This window comes from Bombina bombina, chromosome 8, assembly GCF_027579735.1.
Source record: "Bombina bombina isolate aBomBom1 chromosome 8, aBomBom1.pri, whole genome shotgun sequence".
Classification (NCBI taxonomy): domain Eukaryota; kingdom Metazoa; phylum Chordata; class Amphibia; order Anura; family Bombinatoridae; genus Bombina; species Bombina bombina.
The window spans coordinates 166741065-166761427 of NC_069506.1; the positions used below are offsets into that span (position 1 = coordinate 166741065).

A 20363-nucleotide genomic window follows, 5' to 3' on the forward strand; every position below is an offset into this window, starting at 1 on the left:
GTTTTCTTAATTGGGAATCTATAAATTTTGCAAAGTCAATAGACGGACACCATTCCGCAGAACGGGGATGATGTAATTCATCTGGATTGAATCTGGGGTTACCTAAACAGTCTGTAAACTCCTTTTCTACCTCCTCAAAATGTATACATTTTTTGGACATTTTCTTATGTCTTTTAACAGCTGGAGAATAATTAAAATCGTCAGAATCATATAAGGAATCTGAATTGATGTCAGTATAATCTTCTTCATCAGAAGAGTTAGAATTTGAGGAAAGTATTTTTTCAACAGATTTAAGTTTAGATTTTGTTTTTGAAATTAAGGTAATGTCCCCCTATTTGGGTACACTTGGGGTGCAGGGTTCTTTTAACAGCGGTTTTAGTTCCTTTGCTGTGAGGAATATTTGTGTCAGAAAGTAACTGACGTGATTTTGAAATAAGTTTTCTACTTGCTTTAATAGCAATAGATGGATTCTTTCTCTTTAAGAACTTTTTAGTTTCTTTTCTGCCCATTAATGAGGACATTTTATTAAATAAATTATTCATAGAAGAATCTATCATAGATTGCAGTTAATGGGTTAGAACATACTGCAGGTTCTGACATTATAATTAATAAAGTATTTAATAAAGTATTTAATAAAGAAATTAATTATAACAAATTTAAAATAACTTAAGTAATAATAAATATAGCAATTACTATATAAGAAACAGATAATCTACAGTATAAATAACAATTTTTTGCTCAGCAAGAATTTTATAAACATTAGATTGATATAACTAATATATTTAGCCACAAAGTGGCAATGGAGGCAAAGATATCAGCATAAGCTGTAAATATAATGAAGATTGACAAGTTTATGAGGTAACGTATTGAAAATACAGCCAAATAGCAACAAAGTAATCACTATTAGACCAGAGTGAAAACGTCTTTCTCCGACGTCAGTTGGGAGAGGGCGGGAAAAAGGTTTCAGGACGGCCCCCAAAATGGCGACGGAAGCCGTGCACATCTGACAGAGGAAAATATCATTACACAGAGAAGAGACCGATAATGGCTTGCAGGCTCAGAAAAACAAACCGGAGGGTGAAAGAAGTAAAAGGACCGTACTACCCGGGCAAATAGAGAACAGATTTGCAGGCAAGGGGAGATATTAATAAAATATGAAAAAGAAAGGGGGAAATAATGTTTGAAATACCAATAAAGAATAAAACCGGACTGAAAAAGTAAAATAAATAGAAAGGGAAAAAATATAGGTAGACAATAATACAAAATTAATAATAACAATAAAAATAAATAAATTCAGTTAGAAACATTTTGCTATGACTTATCTTATTGATGAGCAGCAAAAGAAAGAGGAGGTTTGACAGCATAGGGGTCAGTTTATAGTCAATTCCCTTCTCTGATTGGCTGTTTTTTTCCTGCATTTATAAGTTAGTATCAGCTACTTATTCTTATTTCAATATCTGTTCTGTTTTAATAGCTTGTTATTCTTGTTATTCTTTAAAAGGCTGCATATGAGTAGTAAAGAAAGATTATGCAAAATAGGAGTCTCTGGTCTTGTAATAAAATTAAAAATGTTTCAGCTACAGCAATATAATATTTGTATATGGTTGGTATCTTTGCTATTTTTAGATGAATTTGTTTTTTTTCAGTTAGAAATAAAGCATCTCAAATAACTAATACATTTACGGTCTATGTCTGTAAAACATATTGTTACCTCTAATTTAAAGGGACAGTCTACACCAGAAAATTTATTGTTTTAAAAGGTAGATAATTACTTTATTACCCATTCCCTAGTTTTGCATAACCAACACTGTTATATTAATACACGTTTTACCTATGTGATTATCTAAGCCTCTGCAAACTGCCCCTTATTTCAGTTCTTTTGACAGACTTGCATTTTAGCCAATCAGTGCGAGCTTCTAGGAACTCCACGTGTGTGAGCACAGTGTTATCTATATGAAACACATGAACTAACACCCCCTAGTGGTGAAAAACTGTCAAAATGCCCTGAGCTAAGAGGTGGCCTTCAAGGGCTTAGAAATTAGCATATGAATCACCTAGATTTAGCTTTAAACTAAGAATACCAAGAGAACAAAGCAAAATTGGTGATAGAAGTAAAATTAATTTTTTTTTTAAAATGACATGCCCTATCTGAATAATGAAAGTTTGTTTTGGACTAGACTGTCCCTTTAATTTCAGTGTGTTATCGGTATGCAGAAAACTACTTTAATTTTTCACATACATTTTATTAAATCAAGATTTGTGTCAAATTAACGTTACCCTAGTCTCTATGGAGTTCACTAACTTAAAGGGACACTCAAACTTACATGATTAAGATAGAGCATGCAATTTTAAACAACTTTCCAATTTACTTCCATTAACAAAATGTGTACACTATTTTTATATTTACACTTTTTGAGTCACCAGCTCCTTCTGAGCATGTGCAATAATTCATAGATTATACTTATATGCATTTGTGATTGGGTGATGGCTGTCACATGATACAATAGGACTGGAAATAGACAAAACTTTAAACATTTTCAGAAAAAAAATCTTACTCATTTGAAGTTCAGACTAAGTGCTATTGCATTGTCTTTTTATCATGCATTTGTTGATTATGCACATCTACTGTATTAACTGGTCCTTTAAGCAAACACAATAAAATCATTTTATGAAAGTATCTTGTTTTAGGTGTATTTCATGTATCAATATACAAGCCATTTGGACAATTTTAAACATAAGTACAAATGAAATGATGCTTAGCTTCATTTAAATGCTTGCAGAATGCAATATATCTATTAGGTGCAATACTAAAAACACTCCCCAAGAGCATCTCGTAATAATAGGACCTGATGGATTAACTTGGCTGTCTGGAAGTGATTTCAGGGCAGGAATAGTTTACCAGGGCATCATCTCCTTAAAAACCTCCTGAGTCTATTAGCTAAGTTTAAAGTAAGCATTTGATCTGTTCCAGTTGCATGTAGGACACTTAGATTGGAGGAGGAGTTTCCCACTTGTTAAAGGACATTAGCATTAATGATTAATACCATTTCCAGACCAGGCTGCCAGAATGTGAGCGATGAAATAGAAGCTGAAGAGGATTTGTTAAATACAGAAAGAGGTGACATTAAATACACAGCAGATCCGATTTAATGTCAATCATCAGCTAAGAAGGACAACTCAAGAGAAGGACAGGTAGAGACAGTCAGACAAGACTTGGATTCTTAGCTTTGACAACTCAAAACACTTATTTTACAAAATGAAGCTTTTATCATTTATTATGGTGATTGGTCTGTTTTTGGTACATAATTGTGCTGGGGAAATGTCACATCCAAAATTTATCTGCACCCCAATGCCCTTGGATATGGAGTGCCATTCAAACATGCAGAGACAGAGTGCAAGTGGTGGGGGGCACTGGATTAGCATGCAGGAAGAGGCTAAGGAAACCATTTTACATCTGCGAGAAACAGTGGTACACCAGAAGGAAACAATATTAGATCAGAGAGAGACAATTAGAGAACTCACTGTTAAACTCAGCCGTTGTGAGGGATACCACCAGAATAGGGGGCATGAAGAGGGCCATATACATTCTGGTGAATATAGGCAAGAAAGAGAACATGGGCATGAAGAAAATTATGGCCATGAAAATTTGCATGGGCATGAGAGGGAAAATAAAAGGGAGCATGCGCATGAGTCGGAAGATGGCCATGAATGGGAGCTTGGGCATGACAGGGAACATGGGCATGAAAGAGAGCATGGTCATGAACGGGAGCATGGACACAAAAGAGAACATGGTCAAGATTGGGAAGACCGGCATGAAAGAGACTATGGGCATGAAAGAGAACATGGACGTGAGCATGGGCATGATAGGGAACATGTTCATGGAGGGCACGAAGATACCCATGGGCATAATCGAGACCATGAGTATCATCATCTCACCCATCGTGAGTACAGAGAACAACAGACACATGATTCTTATCACAAACCCAGTGCTCCACCAAATACAATGGAAGATCCTCCGGAGGTTACATCAGCTGGGATTCATCAGATGGAAAGCATGCTGGAATCATTGAAAGAGAGATTGCATCATATACAGGTAATAAACTGATCATTTTACTAATTCCGTGTTTTACTTATATAACCGAACTGATGCTGGATTTAACAAATGTTACCTACCAGAAACAAACATATATGTGCCTATCTATCTATGCATCAATCATCTATCAATCTATCTATCAGTCGATTAATCTGTCTATCTATCTACCTGTCTGTGTGTCTGTCTGTCCTATTCATTTATGTTGTAATTTATTTAATATGCATAAATGTTAAAATAATTAAATTACTTTGGTTATGCAGTACAAAAAGAAGTGTACATAAAATTACAGCAGGGGAAAAGGAGCAGTAATATACCAAGTATTGTACCAAACAGGTGTTGAAACTGTATGATCTATAACTTGAGAATGGCTTTTATCATGTATCTAGAATTGTGAAAATGCTATATAAGTCTAATAAAATATATGATAGCTCCTCATATCTCTTTTCCAAATATCTATTAATGACATTTTCTAATTACAACAGTACATTGCAATAATATTCATAATGAAATGATATAGTATACATGTGTCGTGAGTGTCTTTTATTTATTTGTGCATTATTGATTTATGTATTATTGATTTATGTACTGTATATATTTATGATTTTATGTATTTAAGAAAGGTATACAACTAAATTATAGAAGCCTGTTAATTTGGTGCACACACATTTCCCTCTTTTTAAAGGAGCACAAAACACAATATAATAGCATAATCAATAAACACATAATAAAAACAATGTAGAGGCACTTAGTTTAAATTTTAAATGAATAGTAGATTTTTTTTAATGAAAAATGTCAGTGAGTTACATTTTCCTTCCTAATATATCATGTGACAGCCATTAGCCAATCACAAAATGCATATATATATATATATATATATATATATATATATATATATATATATATATATATATATATATATATATATATAGTCTATCAGTGTATTAGTTCTTTTCATTCATAAGTTTTTAATGGTAATGAAAACAACAATTATTTCATATTGACTAACTTTAAATAATTAAGATACATGGCACAAATTTACTTTGGAGTAGAAAATGTAAATTGCCTAAACACAAAATATATGAGTCAGTTGAAAATAAAAGTGCTGTCTGTGTGTGTTGCAAAAGGAGAAAGGCTGTAGAAAAGTGTATTGTGAGGATGTAGCTGAGTCATATGAGCACTAGAGGGCAGCATTGTTGTAACAGGAAAATCATGAAGTAAAAGCTTATTGTGAGGAAGCATGTGTGTGTCTCCAGAAGGATATAAACTTAAAAAAAGTTCAAATGATAGCTACTAGAATAATAAATGATTTAACAAAACTTACAAAGAAAGAACGTGATCATTTATGTTTCAGAGAAGAGCTAGAACAAAGGGCTATAATGCTGCACTTCTGAATCACTCTGTGAGATAGCAAGAGCAATCAATGCAGTAGAATTGCATAATTAACATGTACATAATAAAAAGACAATTCAATAGCACTTACTGCTTATTTGAAATTCAAATTTATTTTTTCTCCCATTTTCCAAGCCCCCTGTATCATCTAACAGACATTAACCAATCACAGACTAGTATACGTATACCTTGTGAGCTTCTGCACATGCTCAGTAGGACCTTGTTCCCCAGAAATTGTGAATATAAAAAGACTGTGCAAGATGTGATAATGGAATTAAATTGGAAAGTGTCTTAAAACTACATGCTCTATCTGAATCATAAAAGTTTATTTTGACTTGAGTGTCCCTTTAATTAAGGTCTATACTCCAGATCACTCTTTGGCTCAGCAAAATAGCGCTATAAAATAATATTCAAAAGATAATAAAAATAGTCAAAATGGTATGATCACTTAGACTTAGAAATCTTCAACAAATTTAAAAATGTATCATAACTTCCGTGCTGCGGAATCTGTTGGCACTCTACAAATAACTAATAATAATAATAATAATAATAATAATAATAATAATAATAACGAACATTTTTGTCCCATAGCAAACAATAAAGTACTTTTAACTAATTAAATCATTTAAACAAAATATTTTTATGCAATATATTCAGTTTAAGTATACAGAATTATTGTAAATATTCTAGCATCAGATTATTTGAAAAGGCAAAATAGATTATGTTTATCAAATGTATAAGAAACCAGCATTATTTTTTTAATATGTAACAACACTTTAAAAACAAATGTATTTACTCTATAATATTTCATAAACTTTTAATTCATTTTTAAATAATTTAAATAATTTAAAAATAATTAAATAACTTTAAACAAATTATTTTTATCAATCTTTATGTATACAGAATAAATAAATATCTTCAAACAGATGATTTGGAAAGGTAAAATAGATGATGTTTACAGAAAGTATAAGAAAACTGCATTAATTTTTAATATATGACACCTCAAAAACTATATTTAATTTACATTATAAGACTTTGTAACTTTTAATTCATTTTTAAAGAGTATAAATATGGTCTTAAATTAATACAGTTTAAAATGCTCTTGAATTATTTCACAGAAAAAAAAATATTTTGTTTATTATTTTTTAATGAAATTTTCCAATTTCTAACAAACAGAAGAGAAAACATAAATCCATCAAGAAGAAAGAAAAAAGATTAACAAATATAAATATTCTAGAACTCATTAAAACAATTCACTCATCTTTAACCTAACACTCATAAGTCAATTATACATATCTCTATGCTATAACCATTACAAAAATAAATTAGGCAGAAGGGAAAAGAGGGAAGAAAATACAAATTAAATAAAAATATTTCCTAAATCTTGAAACAAGTTGTATATTACAGTATTTTTTTCTCTGACAGGACTTTCTGTGACATCAGATATATAAATGAGTGTAGGCTATGAAATATTTTTCATAGTTGGCAGGCCTGAAAATCTGAAGTTAAAGGGAAGTAGATTTTTATAAATAAGATTGTTGACATATAAAAACAGGTTTCTAGTGGGAGTATTGGTGCCAGTACAGTAAACAGTATTAAAATAATGCAAGGATAAAACAGTAGGTTACCCTGAGGATTAATTAGACCTATACTTGGGAGAAGAATATAGTGAAAATTGTTTTAGCCAATTTCTGATTGGAGAGTGACATATAGATTTTTGGTACACACCACCTTATATTAACAAGAGGATTAGAGGTAATTATAACCAAGGGGGTTCTAGACTTGGGTGTTATTCCAAAAAACTATGTTTAAAGGCTGGAGGGCATACGTTTCTCTTAGTTGTTCCTGATTTTGTTATTTAAATAAAGTGTACTTATTTTGCCCCAATTTAAAGGGAAATAAAGTGCAATAAATAAAATGCTTCAATGTATTAGAGCATTTCATTATTCCACTATTGCTTGTATATAACTATGTTTGCCTACTGCAAATTGATTAAACGACTAGTTAAAGCCAGCTCCAAATCTGATGAACCAATGTCAAGAGGCATATATATGTAGCCAGTCAACAATCACTAGCTAGCTCCCAGTAGTGTATAGTACTGCTCCAAATCCTACCTACGTATGCTTTTCAACAAAGAATATCAAGAAGATTAAATAAGTTTGATGGTAGAAGGCCTCTTAAAATTACATGAAAGTTTAATTTTGACTTTCATATGCCTTTGATACTTGTTCTGACAGAGCAAAGGACATGTACCTAAAAATAAAAATGCATGTTATACAATATTGTTGGATTTAACCCTTCGTGCACACAGAAAAAAATATTTACCAGAATAGCGATTTCCCATGGAGAGATCGATCGTCTATGCGTTTTGGGTTCAACTGGGCATTTCTTAAGACAATATGGACATTATTTTTTGGTTTTATAGATCTGGATCAGGACACAGAAGATTACAGACTTCACTGAACTGTTGGGATTCTTTCTTTGTCCCTTTGGATTTTTTATATGCACTAATTTGGGACTTTGTTCACTCTATATCCCTGACGAAGCCCAGTCTGAATTTTGGACGAGCGGGTGAAATGCGCATCAGCATTGGCTTAGCCGACCGGACCATGTGATGTACGCTTGTACCGGTGTGCTCTGGTTCCATTTACGGAGATACGGTGTGAAAGATGCCAGACAAGGAGAATGATTTTAGCTCTAACTTGCCTACAACTTAGACAAGCATGAATCGGCACAATGAATAACGGATAGCTGTCAGGAAGTTAAGGTCGTATTGCTCTTACCTGTTAATTTGCAAAGAACTTTGTTTACCACCTATCATACTGAGCACTCTCTTATATGACTCTCCCTGTCGAGGGGGCCTGCACAACTCTACAGTGGTTTGTAATAATTACGACAGATATATGCGTCTACATGCTTGACAAGCTTCTGTTTCTACATGTTTTCCTCTTGCTTGGCTTTTGGATACTAACTGCTACATCTGCAAATCTTGAACTGTTTGCTTATTAACCACTTTGACATACGATCACCAAAAGTTATTCATATGGACTCCTGATGATGTTTCTGTATTTTGCCTTACATGCATGTTTTGCTCTTTATTGCTGATCTGTACATATTTAGGGGGCACGTCCACTGAGGCTACTTAGATCCCGATCTCTACCTGCCCAGCTCTATACCTCTGTCTAGAGGTGCTGGGTGTAGCTAGTCTGAGTGGCGATTCCCCTCTATATACGTCACTATATGTACTCTATATTTTCATTACTCATTGTCTAATTTACCTGCCTACATACTTGGAGATTGCTATACATCTCTTAGATCCCATACGTTTCCTGCCCAGTATAGACCTCCATGTACTGAGGGTATACCTCAGGGGGTGCGGTGTGCAGCAGGGTGTAGAAGGTTTAGTACTAATCTCGATTTTATATATATATGGCTGTTAGCAGGTAATTCTAACATCGATACTTGTGCTCATCCCTGACCGGTCAGGTTTTAATGTTTGTAAGTTGTCTGATTGACTTTTGCAACATTTTTATTGCTCTGGTATTTACCCTTTTGTGTATATACTGCCCTTTGATACCATTGCCTGCGTCTCAGTGCTCTCACAGTGAGAGAGACCACATTTTTCACGATTAAAGCATTTATTGGATATACTGTACTTGTGAGTTATATTTTTTTCAAAAGAATGCTGAATCCCCTGTCTTTTTATCCTGGATTTCATTCCTGGATGTTCTCTCTCTTTTTACCTTATGATATATATATATATATATATATATATATATATATATATATATATATATATATATATATATATATATATATATATATACAACTGACCTAGTAGAATGAGCAGAAATCCAGACCTCCCTCCAAAAAAAGCTTTGATAAACAAGTTAACAAAAAAGGCTAAAGAAACAGCAGAAGTTTTCCGACCCGAAGAACAAACTAAATGTCTAAAATCCTAGTATCAGCAATGAAATATTCAAGTGCCCAAACATTATCCAAGTAATGCAAAGATCTCTCAGAAGCATACCTATAAAATGGACACAAAGAAGAAACAGCCATCTCTCAACTAAAGTTATCTGAAGAAACCACCTTAGGAAAGAAATCAAAAAGAAAAAAACAGCCTTATCCTGATGAAACATCTGAAAAGAAGGATCACAAAAAAGAGCAGGTAACTCAGAAACTCATCTAGCAGAAGAAATAACACTTTCCAAGAAAGTGAATAAAGACCAGTTGATACATAGGTTCAGAAAAAGCCTGCAATACCATTAACACCAGAACATTATTATATGGAGGAGAAATAGGCTAAGCATATAGATAAATATGAACTAGAGCCTTACAAAACAATGAACATAAGGAAGATTTAAAATCTTTCTGTGGAACAACACTGAAAAAGAAGAAAAAAACTGCCCCTCTAGAGTGTTTCTCATTCTCAACTCCAGTCCTCAGGACCTTTATCAAGCCAGATATTAATTATATCTTAACTAGAGCACAGGTGAAATAAACAGCTGATCAGTAACCATGGTTACCAACCTGCTCTCACCCTTCAGATGATTATTTCACCTGTGCTCTAGTTAAGATATAATGCATATCTAGCCTGTTAAGGGTCCTGAGGACTGGGCTTGGGAAACACTGCTTTAGAGCATGCACATCTTCATTCTTCAACCACCTCCAGAAGTAAGGACTAAGGTATGTGTGAGATGGAAGGGGTTTTATAGAGCTCTTGGGGTTTGCAACTCTTTGCCTCCTCCTAGTGGTAAAGAAGGGTAATTCCCATGAGTAATTGATCGTGGACTCTCACCACCTGTATGAAAGAAAAGCACACTTTTTATTGTGCTTTTAACATAGTATTAAGGTTAATCATTGGTGCCGCTATGTTAAAATCTATCTTTCACTGCATTCCAGAACTGACATGTTTACACATGTGCAGCAACTCTCCCTCAGATACCTGCCATGTAACCTAGGTTCCAAAATGGCAGCACCGGTGATTTAAGGTGTCAGTGACCGACGACTAGGTGGAGTCGTCTTTTGTAAAATTTATGATGCACTTAAAAAAGTTCAATTTTAGTTGAAAAATAAAATGCACTATAATTTGTATTTATATCTATTTATTTTAGAAGTTTCTACTATACTTTTAAACCCTGCTAAAGGACTGAAACATATTTACTAGTGGTGCATTAAGTACAATTTGATCTCACATTTACCTCATATATTTCCTCACAATATGAGGCTACGGATGCACAGAGGGGTCATCCTCACTAAATTACTGGGGATCCTTAAAGGGACAGTCTACACCAGAATTGTTATTGTTTTAAAAGATAGATAATCCCTTGTTTATCCATTCCCTAGTTTTGCATAACCAACACAGTTATATTTATATATTTTTTACCTCTGTGATTATCTTGTATCTAAGCCTCTGCAGACTGCCCCTTTATTTCAGTTCTTTTGACAGACTTGCAGTTTAGCCAATCAGTGATGGCTCCCAGGTAACTTAACGTGCACAAGCACAGTGTTATCTATATGAAAAACATGAACTAACACCCTCTAGTGGTGAAAAACCTGTTAAAATGCATTCTTAAGAGGCGGCCTTCAAGGTCTAAGAAATTAGCATATGAACCTCCTAGGTTAAGCTTTCAACTAAGAATACAAAGAGAACAAAGAAAAATTGGTGATAAAAGTAAATTGTTTAAAATGACATGCCCTATCTAAATCATGAAAGTTTTTTTTGGACTAGACTGTCCCTTTAATTTATAATAAATGTAATAAGTAAAACATTTGTAGAGTTAGGAGTTTGAGGACATCATGTGATACAACTGTCCTTCAAAATTATCTTATTTTAGGAATAAATAATGACTTATAGACAGAAAGGACGGGTGCTTTGTCAATGGTAGTTTACAACCCTATAGACACCACTTCATTATATGTTATCTAAAGTGCTACTGAACTCAGTAGTTAAATTCAAAATCAATTGTGCTTGTACAGCATGAAAAACAACAGCTATCAGGTGTAATGTAACCGCACATGGATCGTTTCCCAAGCTGAGGAAACATACTCATCAATAAACTGGCAATTTAATTATACTATGGGTAAAATGTAGCAAGCTGCATTCACAGTTTCTGGGGTGTTGCAGCGCAGCTCTTATGGGGGGGCATGCAACCACAAATTAAAGGGACATGAAACCTATTTTTTTTTTATTTTGGGATTCAGATTGAACATACAATTTTAAACAATACAGTACTAAATGCAAATAAAAAGTCATGTGATCAGGGGGCTGTCAGAAGATGCTTAGACACAAGGTAATCACAGAGGTAAAAAGTATATTGATATAACTGTGTTGGTTATGCAAAACTGGCGAATGGGTAATAAAGGGGTTATCTATCTTTTAAAAACAACAAAAATTATGTTGTAGACCTTTAAAGGGACACTGAACCCAATTTTTTTCTTTCATGATTCAGATAGAGCATGCAGTTGTAAGCAACTTTCTAATTTACTCCTATTATCAATGTTTCTTCATTCTCTTGCTTATCTTTATATGAAAAATAAGGCATCTATACTTTTTTTTTTTTTTGGTTCAGTACTCTGGACAGCAGTTTTTGATTGGTGGATGAATTTATCCACCAATCAGCAAGGACAACCTAGGTTGTTCACCAAAAATGGGCCGGCATCTAAATTTACATTCTTGCATTTCAAATAAAGATACCAAGAGAATAAAGAACATTTCATTATAGGAGTAAATTAGAAAGTTGCTTAAAATTTCATGCTCTATCTGAATCACGAAAGAAAAAATTTGGGTTCAGTGTCCCTTTAAGGAAGTGAGCTCCTGCAGTAATCAAGCAATCACTATATATAATTGCTTGCTTAGGCTTCTGGAATTTACAGGACACACCTCTGCCTCTTCGGGGTAGTTTAAAATACAAAATTATTTGGAAAAGAGATTAAGGAAAATAGTTCATGTGTATTAAAAAGTTGTTGAATTGTTTAAAGGGACATGAAACTTAACATTTTTCTTTCATGATTCAGACACAGCAACGTTAAGCAATTTTCAAGTTTACTTCTGTTATCTAATTTGCTTTGGTCTCTTGGTATCCTTTGTTAAAAAGCATAGGTAGGTTTAGGAACAAGGCACTACTGTGAGCTAGCTGCTGATTGGTGGCTGCACATATGGTATATGCCTCTTGTTATTGACTCATATGACATGTTAACCTAGCTCCCAATACTGCATTGCTGTTCTTTCAACACAGGATACCAAGAGAACAAAACAAGATAGTTTAAGTAAATTGTTAAAGGGATATGAAACAAAAATTTTTCTTGTATGATTCAGATAGAGCGTGCAATTTTAAGCAACTTTCTAATTTACTTTTACTATAAATTTTTCTTTGTTCTTTTGGGATCTTTATTTGAAAAAGCAATAATGTAAGTTTAGGAGCCGGACCATTTTTGGCTCAACACCTAGTTAGTGCTTGCTGATTGGTGGGTACATTGGCTACACCAATCAGCAAGTGGTTCTCAGGTTCTGAAACAAAAATGGGCCGTCTCCTAAGCTTAAATTTCTGCTTTTTAAATAAAGATACCAAGAGAATGAAGACAAATTGATAATATGCGTAAATTAGAAAGTTGCTTAAAATGACATGTTATATCTGAATTATTAAAGAAAAAAACGTGGGTTTAATATTCCTTTAAATTGTTTAAACTGTATGCTCTATTTGAATCATGAAAGTAAAATTTTGGGTTTCATGCCCCTTTAATATAAATTATTTCCCTAAATATTTTTACATTCTTTCTGAACATGTCCCCTTAGACCTAAAAATAGTTTTAATGTAATGCAATGTCATACTGTATATGTACAAATGAGTATGAAGTAGATATCTCATAAGGGTTCATATGTAAGTTGCTAGGGAAACAGTCATTTAGAGGGATGCTGCCATGTCTGCTCAAGTGTGTTTAAGATCTTGAAATACAAAAATTACATTTTCATGGTACAAATAGCATGAAATTATAAGGAACTGATGAATTTGCTTCTGTTATCAAATTTTCTTTGTTTTCTAGGCTTCCTAATTTGAAACATACACCTTGGTAGACTCAGAAGCAACAATGCACTTCCACAGGTGTTCAGATAGGTTCCAGTAGAGCAGGGCTTAAACAAATACAAATGATCTCAGGAACACAGAGTATTGTTTTGTACTTGTATTTCCTTTTAAACAGATTTTTATTGGTTTGATTATACATAATATTAGAACATATTGGGGTCAATCACAATACAGTACACAAGTTTAACTAATCAGCATTTAGTTATATTTTTGAAGATAAATCATTTTAAATGTTTTTCTAAAGGAAAACCCCAATTATTAGTCATAGGACCAGGTGCAACTAAATCAGAAAGCTAGTAACTTTCTAACCAACGCGTATATCGGAAGTGTGTATCAGATCTTGAGCAAGATACTGAATTCCTAAATGACATTGATAAAATACTGTTTTAAAAGGCATTTAAAAAACAAGTTTTGTAAAAGGGAAAAAACAGGAAAGAAAAGCTTTTTCTACAGAATTCACTATTAAAGGGATACTGAACTAAATGTTTTTTATTTCATGATTCAGATAGAGCATGCAATTTTAAGCAACTTTCTAATTTACTCCTATTATCAATCTTTCTTCGTTATCTTGGTATCTTTTTTTTGAAAAATCAGGAATGTAAGCTTACAAGCCGGCCAATCTTTGCTTCCGCACCTGGGTAACACTTGTGGATTGGTGGCTTAATGAAGCCACCAATTAGCAATTGCTGTCCAGGGTCTGAACCAAAAATGGGCCGGTTCGTAAGCTCACATTCCTGCTTTTTCAAATAAAGATACAAAGAGAATGAAGAAAATGTGATAATAGGAGTAAAGTCTATGGGATGTGTTATAGATAAACCTTTAGTGTAACTAAGGGACTAGAACATACCCCATAGTACAAAAATCTCCAGTAAATTTCTAGTTGTCACATTCCAGACACAAAATAGCCTCTGGCAGGTACTTGCCACATCACAAATTATATTAGAAAAAATCCAAAAGCAAAAAGATTTTTTGTATCTAGCTGAAGGCTACTGAGTAAATCAGGCACAATGATACTAAACCATTTTCTTCCTACATAAATGATGACATCTTTCTTTTGTTCTTCAGACGACCAGAAACACATCATTGTTTTCAACATCTCTGAGGGACACCCTGCAAAAAAAGATCAGCATCCTTGAACGACAGATTCATGAAAAACATAACAATACGGATCATGTGGATCAGACTTCTGAAGACCCTATAAGGCACAAACTGCCCGGTGGGGACAAAGGTAAAAAAAAAAAAAAACATGTAACTTTATCCAGATTATCAATATATTCTGCTTTGTAGGTAAAAAACACACATTAAACCATTAAATACAGAGATTACAATCAATATAAAATATTTTATTATGTGTATTAATCCCTTAACGACCATAACATACCCTGTACGTCGCTGGTCATTAAAGGGGCATTATACACTAGATTTTTCTTTGCAAACATGTTTTGTAGACTATCCATTTATATTATATGGATAGTTTTGCTTATTTTTAAATAACATTGCTCTGATTGTCAGACTCCTAACTAAACCCCAAAGTTTTAGGTGAATACCGACGTATACCTACTCCAGCTTGGTTCTGTTTGTGTAAATGGTCTTTTCATATGCAGAGGAAGGGGGAGTGTCTGCTATTTCCCACTTGCAGTGGGTGTTCCAGTAACATTTTTATATCAATATATGTGCATATTATTCTTTATAGTAGTGTCTATTGCATGCAGTTATATGAAAATTGGTGTATACTGTCCCTTTAAGGGTTTTCTTGGGTATAATAGCGCAAGTCCTGGTGCAAGCGATGTGACCGTGTCATTGTACCCTCCCTCCTTCCTGCTGGCCCCCGGAAATAGTGCGGTCTTGCTGCTAGAGATAAGAATTCACTATTAAAAATTAAATCCCCATAGCAAGACCAGCCATGTACAGGGTATATTGCTGGTCCTTAAAGGGACACTCAATCAAAATTAAACTTTCGCTATTCAGATAGAGCGTGCCATTTTAAACAACTTTCCAATTTACATTTTAAACAACTTTCCAATTTACTCCCATTAACAAAATGTGCACAGTCTTTTTATATTTAAACTTTTTGAGTCACTAGCTCCTACTGAGCATGTTCAAGAATAAGTGTGTATGCATTTGTGAATGGCTGATGGCTGTCACATGGTACGTGTATGCATTTGTGATTGGCAGATGGCTGTCACATGGTACAGGGGGAGTGGAAAAATACATAACTTTTAAAATTGTCAGAAAAAAAATCTACTGCTTATTTGAAGTTCAGACTAAGTGCTATTGCATTGTCTTCTTATCTTGCATTTGTTGATTATGCAAATCTACTGTGTTGACTGGTCCTTTAAGAACACTTTGCAAAATTCTTTAATTTGTCCTCCTTTCCTGTAATTTCATTGTAACAGTTGTGGGATTTCCAATTTTCTGGGGTTCTATTTTAATATTTGTGTTTAATGTCCCTTTACATAGAATCATTTTTGCAAAATACTTCCATTAGCAGAAACGCTTCTAATAAAAATGCGTCCGTGCACATTTCAATTTTTACCTTGCTATCCCTTTTAATTTTTTATTTTTTTGTAAATTTAATTTCTATTTTTAACCACTAGGAGTCAATAAGAAAATGACACACAACTTTGTAACAAGTCGGTGTGAGTGCTATATTATTTTAACCATTTTAATGTATGAAACTCCAACTGCACAGCATCATGTTTTATCTGGACTATGTCCAAATTTCATCACTTTAGAGAAAGATTAAAGCAGCACTTAAAGGGACAGTACACTTTAAAATAGTTTTTCCCTTAAGGTGTATCCAATTCCTTGTTTTACCAGCTGCAGAGTATAACATTTATGAGATTTGCTTTTTTAAGGTTTATTTGTGTATATGAATGAGATGATTTTGTGTTTTGAAGCCACAAACTAATAAAATGGGTTGAGCTTGTAGGTATAATCAGATCTCATTACTTTATCACATTGTGTACATATACATGCTTCTTTATTTTATATCTGTCCGTAAACCAATCACCAATACTTGGAGAGAACAATGGAAAATTAATGTTTTATCACCTTATCTCTTCTATAACCCACTGGGAGTGTAATTTCTTCTACTGGCTGTGTTAACACAGCTTGGCCTTAAGGCCAAAAACTTTCAGGATGGGTGGGAAAACCACAGGCTAAATAAACTATTTCATATGCCAATATAAGGGTAATGGAAATACTTATAAATAATTTAATACCCTCCAGCACGTAGCGTGGATCATTGGGAACAAATTAAATGGGAGAACATTTTTGAGTAAACTGTCCCTTTAAGTCAAAATTAAACTTTCATGATTCAGACAGAGCAGCAATTTTAAACAAGTCTGCAATATACTTCTATTAACTAATTGTGGATAGTGTTTGATAGTGAATCACCAGCTCCTACTGAGCATGTGCAAGAATCCATACAATATACATATATGCATTTGTGATTGGGTGATAGCTGTCACATTATACAGGAGGAATGGAAATATACATAACTTTGAAATTAGTCAGAAAAAAATCTACTGCTCATTTGAAGTTCAAGCTAAGTGCTATTGTATTGTCTTGTTATTATGTGTTTGTTAAGTGTGCAAATCTACTGTATTTACTGATATTTTAAAGGCAATGGTGTGGAGCTGGAGTTTCTTAACTATAATGTTTGTTTTAAAATAAAGCACTCAGAGATGCTAGTTATTTATACTTCATGTTATGATTCACTCCCAGTAGTTACAGCCTTTTTCATGTGTTTATACTGTTCCACATTATTGGCTTTGAACATTGGCTTGATGGTGTGCCAACAAGAACAATTGCACTGGGAATCTCAGGTATAAATACATATAAAGTTACATCTGGGATTGGTAATATTGGCAATGTCCTTATTGCAATATATGTATGTTATTAATAAAAGTTGAAATATATCATTATAATAGCTATTTATTTTAAATTTGATTTCATTACAAAAGTAAAAAAATACAGTGATTAAAGTTTACTATCCAATATTTTTGTTATGCTGCCACTTCAGTTTGTTTATTCTCTCTACCGCCCACAAAATTATAAACCACACTTAATATATAGTGATATTTTTTAAGTGACCACATTCATGTCTGCCCAGCTAGCATGAACCACATACATATATATACACGTCTAGCATTTGCTTTATGTGTGTTAGAGTAACTTTAAATGATATCCTGTCACATAAGGAAAAAAGTCAGACACAACTGGTGCACCTCAGTTCAGCAACTAACCTAAATAGTTGTATTTATTAACCAAACTGTTGTGTGTCTTAAAGGGACATTCCAAATAAATCTGTTGTATAGCCCCAGAATAGTTTTCTTAGCAACTCTGCAATTAATGAAATGTTTGTTTGTTTTTTAAATCTCCAAAATTGGCACAAAAGAATGCACTAGAAAAAAAAGACAGAACAAATAATACCATTCTAGGAGAATTCTAACATTCAGATTGATTTGTACACTTAAATTGACATTAAACACTTTGAGGTGGTAATATAAAATTATAAATTGTATATAAAAAAAAACCTTTGCAATATACTTTCATGATTTATTCCCCCTTTTTCTGTCATTTCATTCTAAAAATTGTGTGCTCTTTAGTTCCTGTTAGAAATGGAAGTGCAGAACACTGTTATATTCCACACCGTCATTGGCTGCACACTCTAGTGACATATTTATAACTCTCTCTAATTGGTTTCAGCAGAGAAAGAAACCTAAGTTACAACATGGCAGCTCCCATTGCTTTATAGACACTAAAACTTTACACTTATGTTGCTAATATTTAAACAACTAATTAAACTTTTTTAAAAACCCATCTACATATTATTCTCAGACTCATCTTTTCTTTGAATGCTTTATTCTGTCTAGGATTTATTTATACTTTAAGCATGGTATGTGTGAACCAATCAAATGCTTAAAATGCATTATAACAGCATGTTTATTGCAGAATTGCTTGGCAGACTATTCTCACGCTACACAACTGGAATATTACTTTAATAAAGGTGCAGTTTTGTGATGTGTGAAACTTTATTCTTCCTCTTTTTCTTATCTTTGTTAAACAGGGCACAAAGCTGATAAACAGTCAAATGACTTCAGAGTCAGCTTTCCCTTCAGAACAAATTACATGTATGCCAAGGTGAAAAGGACTCTTCACCATGAGATTTTTGCCTTCACCATCTGCTTGTGGCTTAAGTCTAACTCTTCCCCAGGGATGGGCACACCCTTCTCATACTCGGTTCCTGGGCAAGCAAATGAGATTGTGCTGATTGAGTGGGGAAACAACCCCATGGAATTGCTTATTAATGACAAGGTAAATATATAACTACAAAAAAGAATATAGATTCTGCTAATGGAAGTGCATGCAAGGAACTACATTCCCCTAGGGAGAAAAGTTACTGAGATCCATGAATCTGAAACCAGGGAGGGAGATGCCCCACACACAGTGTAGAAATAAGGAAAGTATTTCACAGTGATAAAAAGGTCATTATATTTATATATATATATATATATATATATATATATATATATATATATATATATATATATATATATATATATATATATACACATAAAATTAATCTATCTATCTATATAAATAGGGTTGTTCTATGGCATGATGCCCAATCCCGTATCACTGACTTGTTTTTGAGAAATATATGTAACATGAGCTAAAATTGTTGGGTGGGATTTTGCTGCATATCATTGCCCAGAGCAGCACCAAAGCAAAATATACCTCTGGGATAATCTCTAGTTTTGTAATAATTTGCATTTATTTGTAATGTATGTTCTAGGGTCCCTATTCATAAAAACAACTCCTTGAGTATCCCGGGTTCCACGCTGTTTAGTGTTTTCCTTTGGCTTACACCATAAGGGTGCATTCAGTGTAAAATAGATGCAGAAGGGCAAGAAGCAGAAGAGAGTAGCAGCATAATGGGCATATATTTATTTAGATTTTATGCCTAATATTATAACAATTTAGATTTTATACCTATTGTGGCAAAACTCTAAATTTTCCATTAAAGGGACACTCAGGTCAAATTAAATTTTCAAGATTCAGATACAGCATGTCATTTTAAACAACTTTCCAATTTACTTCCATTAAAAAAAATGTGCACAGTCTTTTATATTTACACTTTTTGAGTCACCAGCTCCTACTGAGCATGTGCAAGAATTCACAGACTATACGTATATGCATTTGTGATTGGCTGATTGCTATCACATGGTTCAGGGGGAGTAGAAGGGACAGTCAAGTCCAAAAAAAACTTTCATTATTCAGATAGGGCATGCAATTTTAAACAACTTTCCAATTTACTTTTATCACCAATTTTGCTTTGTTATCTTGGTATTCTTAGTTGAAAGCTAAACCTAGGAGGTTCATATGCTAATTTCTTAGACCTTGAAGGCCGCCTCTAATCTAAATGCATTTTGATAGTTTTTACCACTAGAGGGCATTAGTTCATGTGTTTCATATAGATAACATTGAGCTCATGCTCGTGAATTTACCATGGAGACAGCTCTGAAATGCAAGTCTGTCAAAAGAACTGAAATAAGGGGGCAGCCTGCTGAGGCTTAGATACAAGGTAATTACAGAGGTAAAACATGTATAATTATAACTGTGTTGGTTATGCAAAACTGGGGAATTGGTAATTAAGAGATTGGCCTCTATTTAACAAAGTCTGGCGGACCTGATCCAACAGTGCGGATCAGGTCCGCCAGACCTCGCTGAATACGGAAAGCAATACGCTCTCCGTATCCAGCATTGCACCAGCAGCTCACAAGAGC

General features: G+C 33.6%; 1 protein-coding gene across 1 annotated transcript in view; it reads left to right on the top strand.

Annotated features, from left to right (window-relative positions):
• The first annotated feature begins 3277 nt into the window (after nt 1-3277).
• Nucleotides 3278-20363, top strand: part of LOC128638061 (neuronal pentraxin-1-like) — a 41012-nt gene continuing 23926 nt past the window's right edge. The window contains exons 1-3 of the mRNA XM_053689931.1: nt 3278-4093; nt 14635-14797; nt 18644-18891. Of these exons, the coding sequence (XP_053545906.1) occupies nt 3278-4093; nt 14635-14797; nt 18644-18891 (1227 nt within the window). The remainder of the gene's footprint in view (nt 4094-14634; nt 14798-18643; nt 18892-20363) is intronic.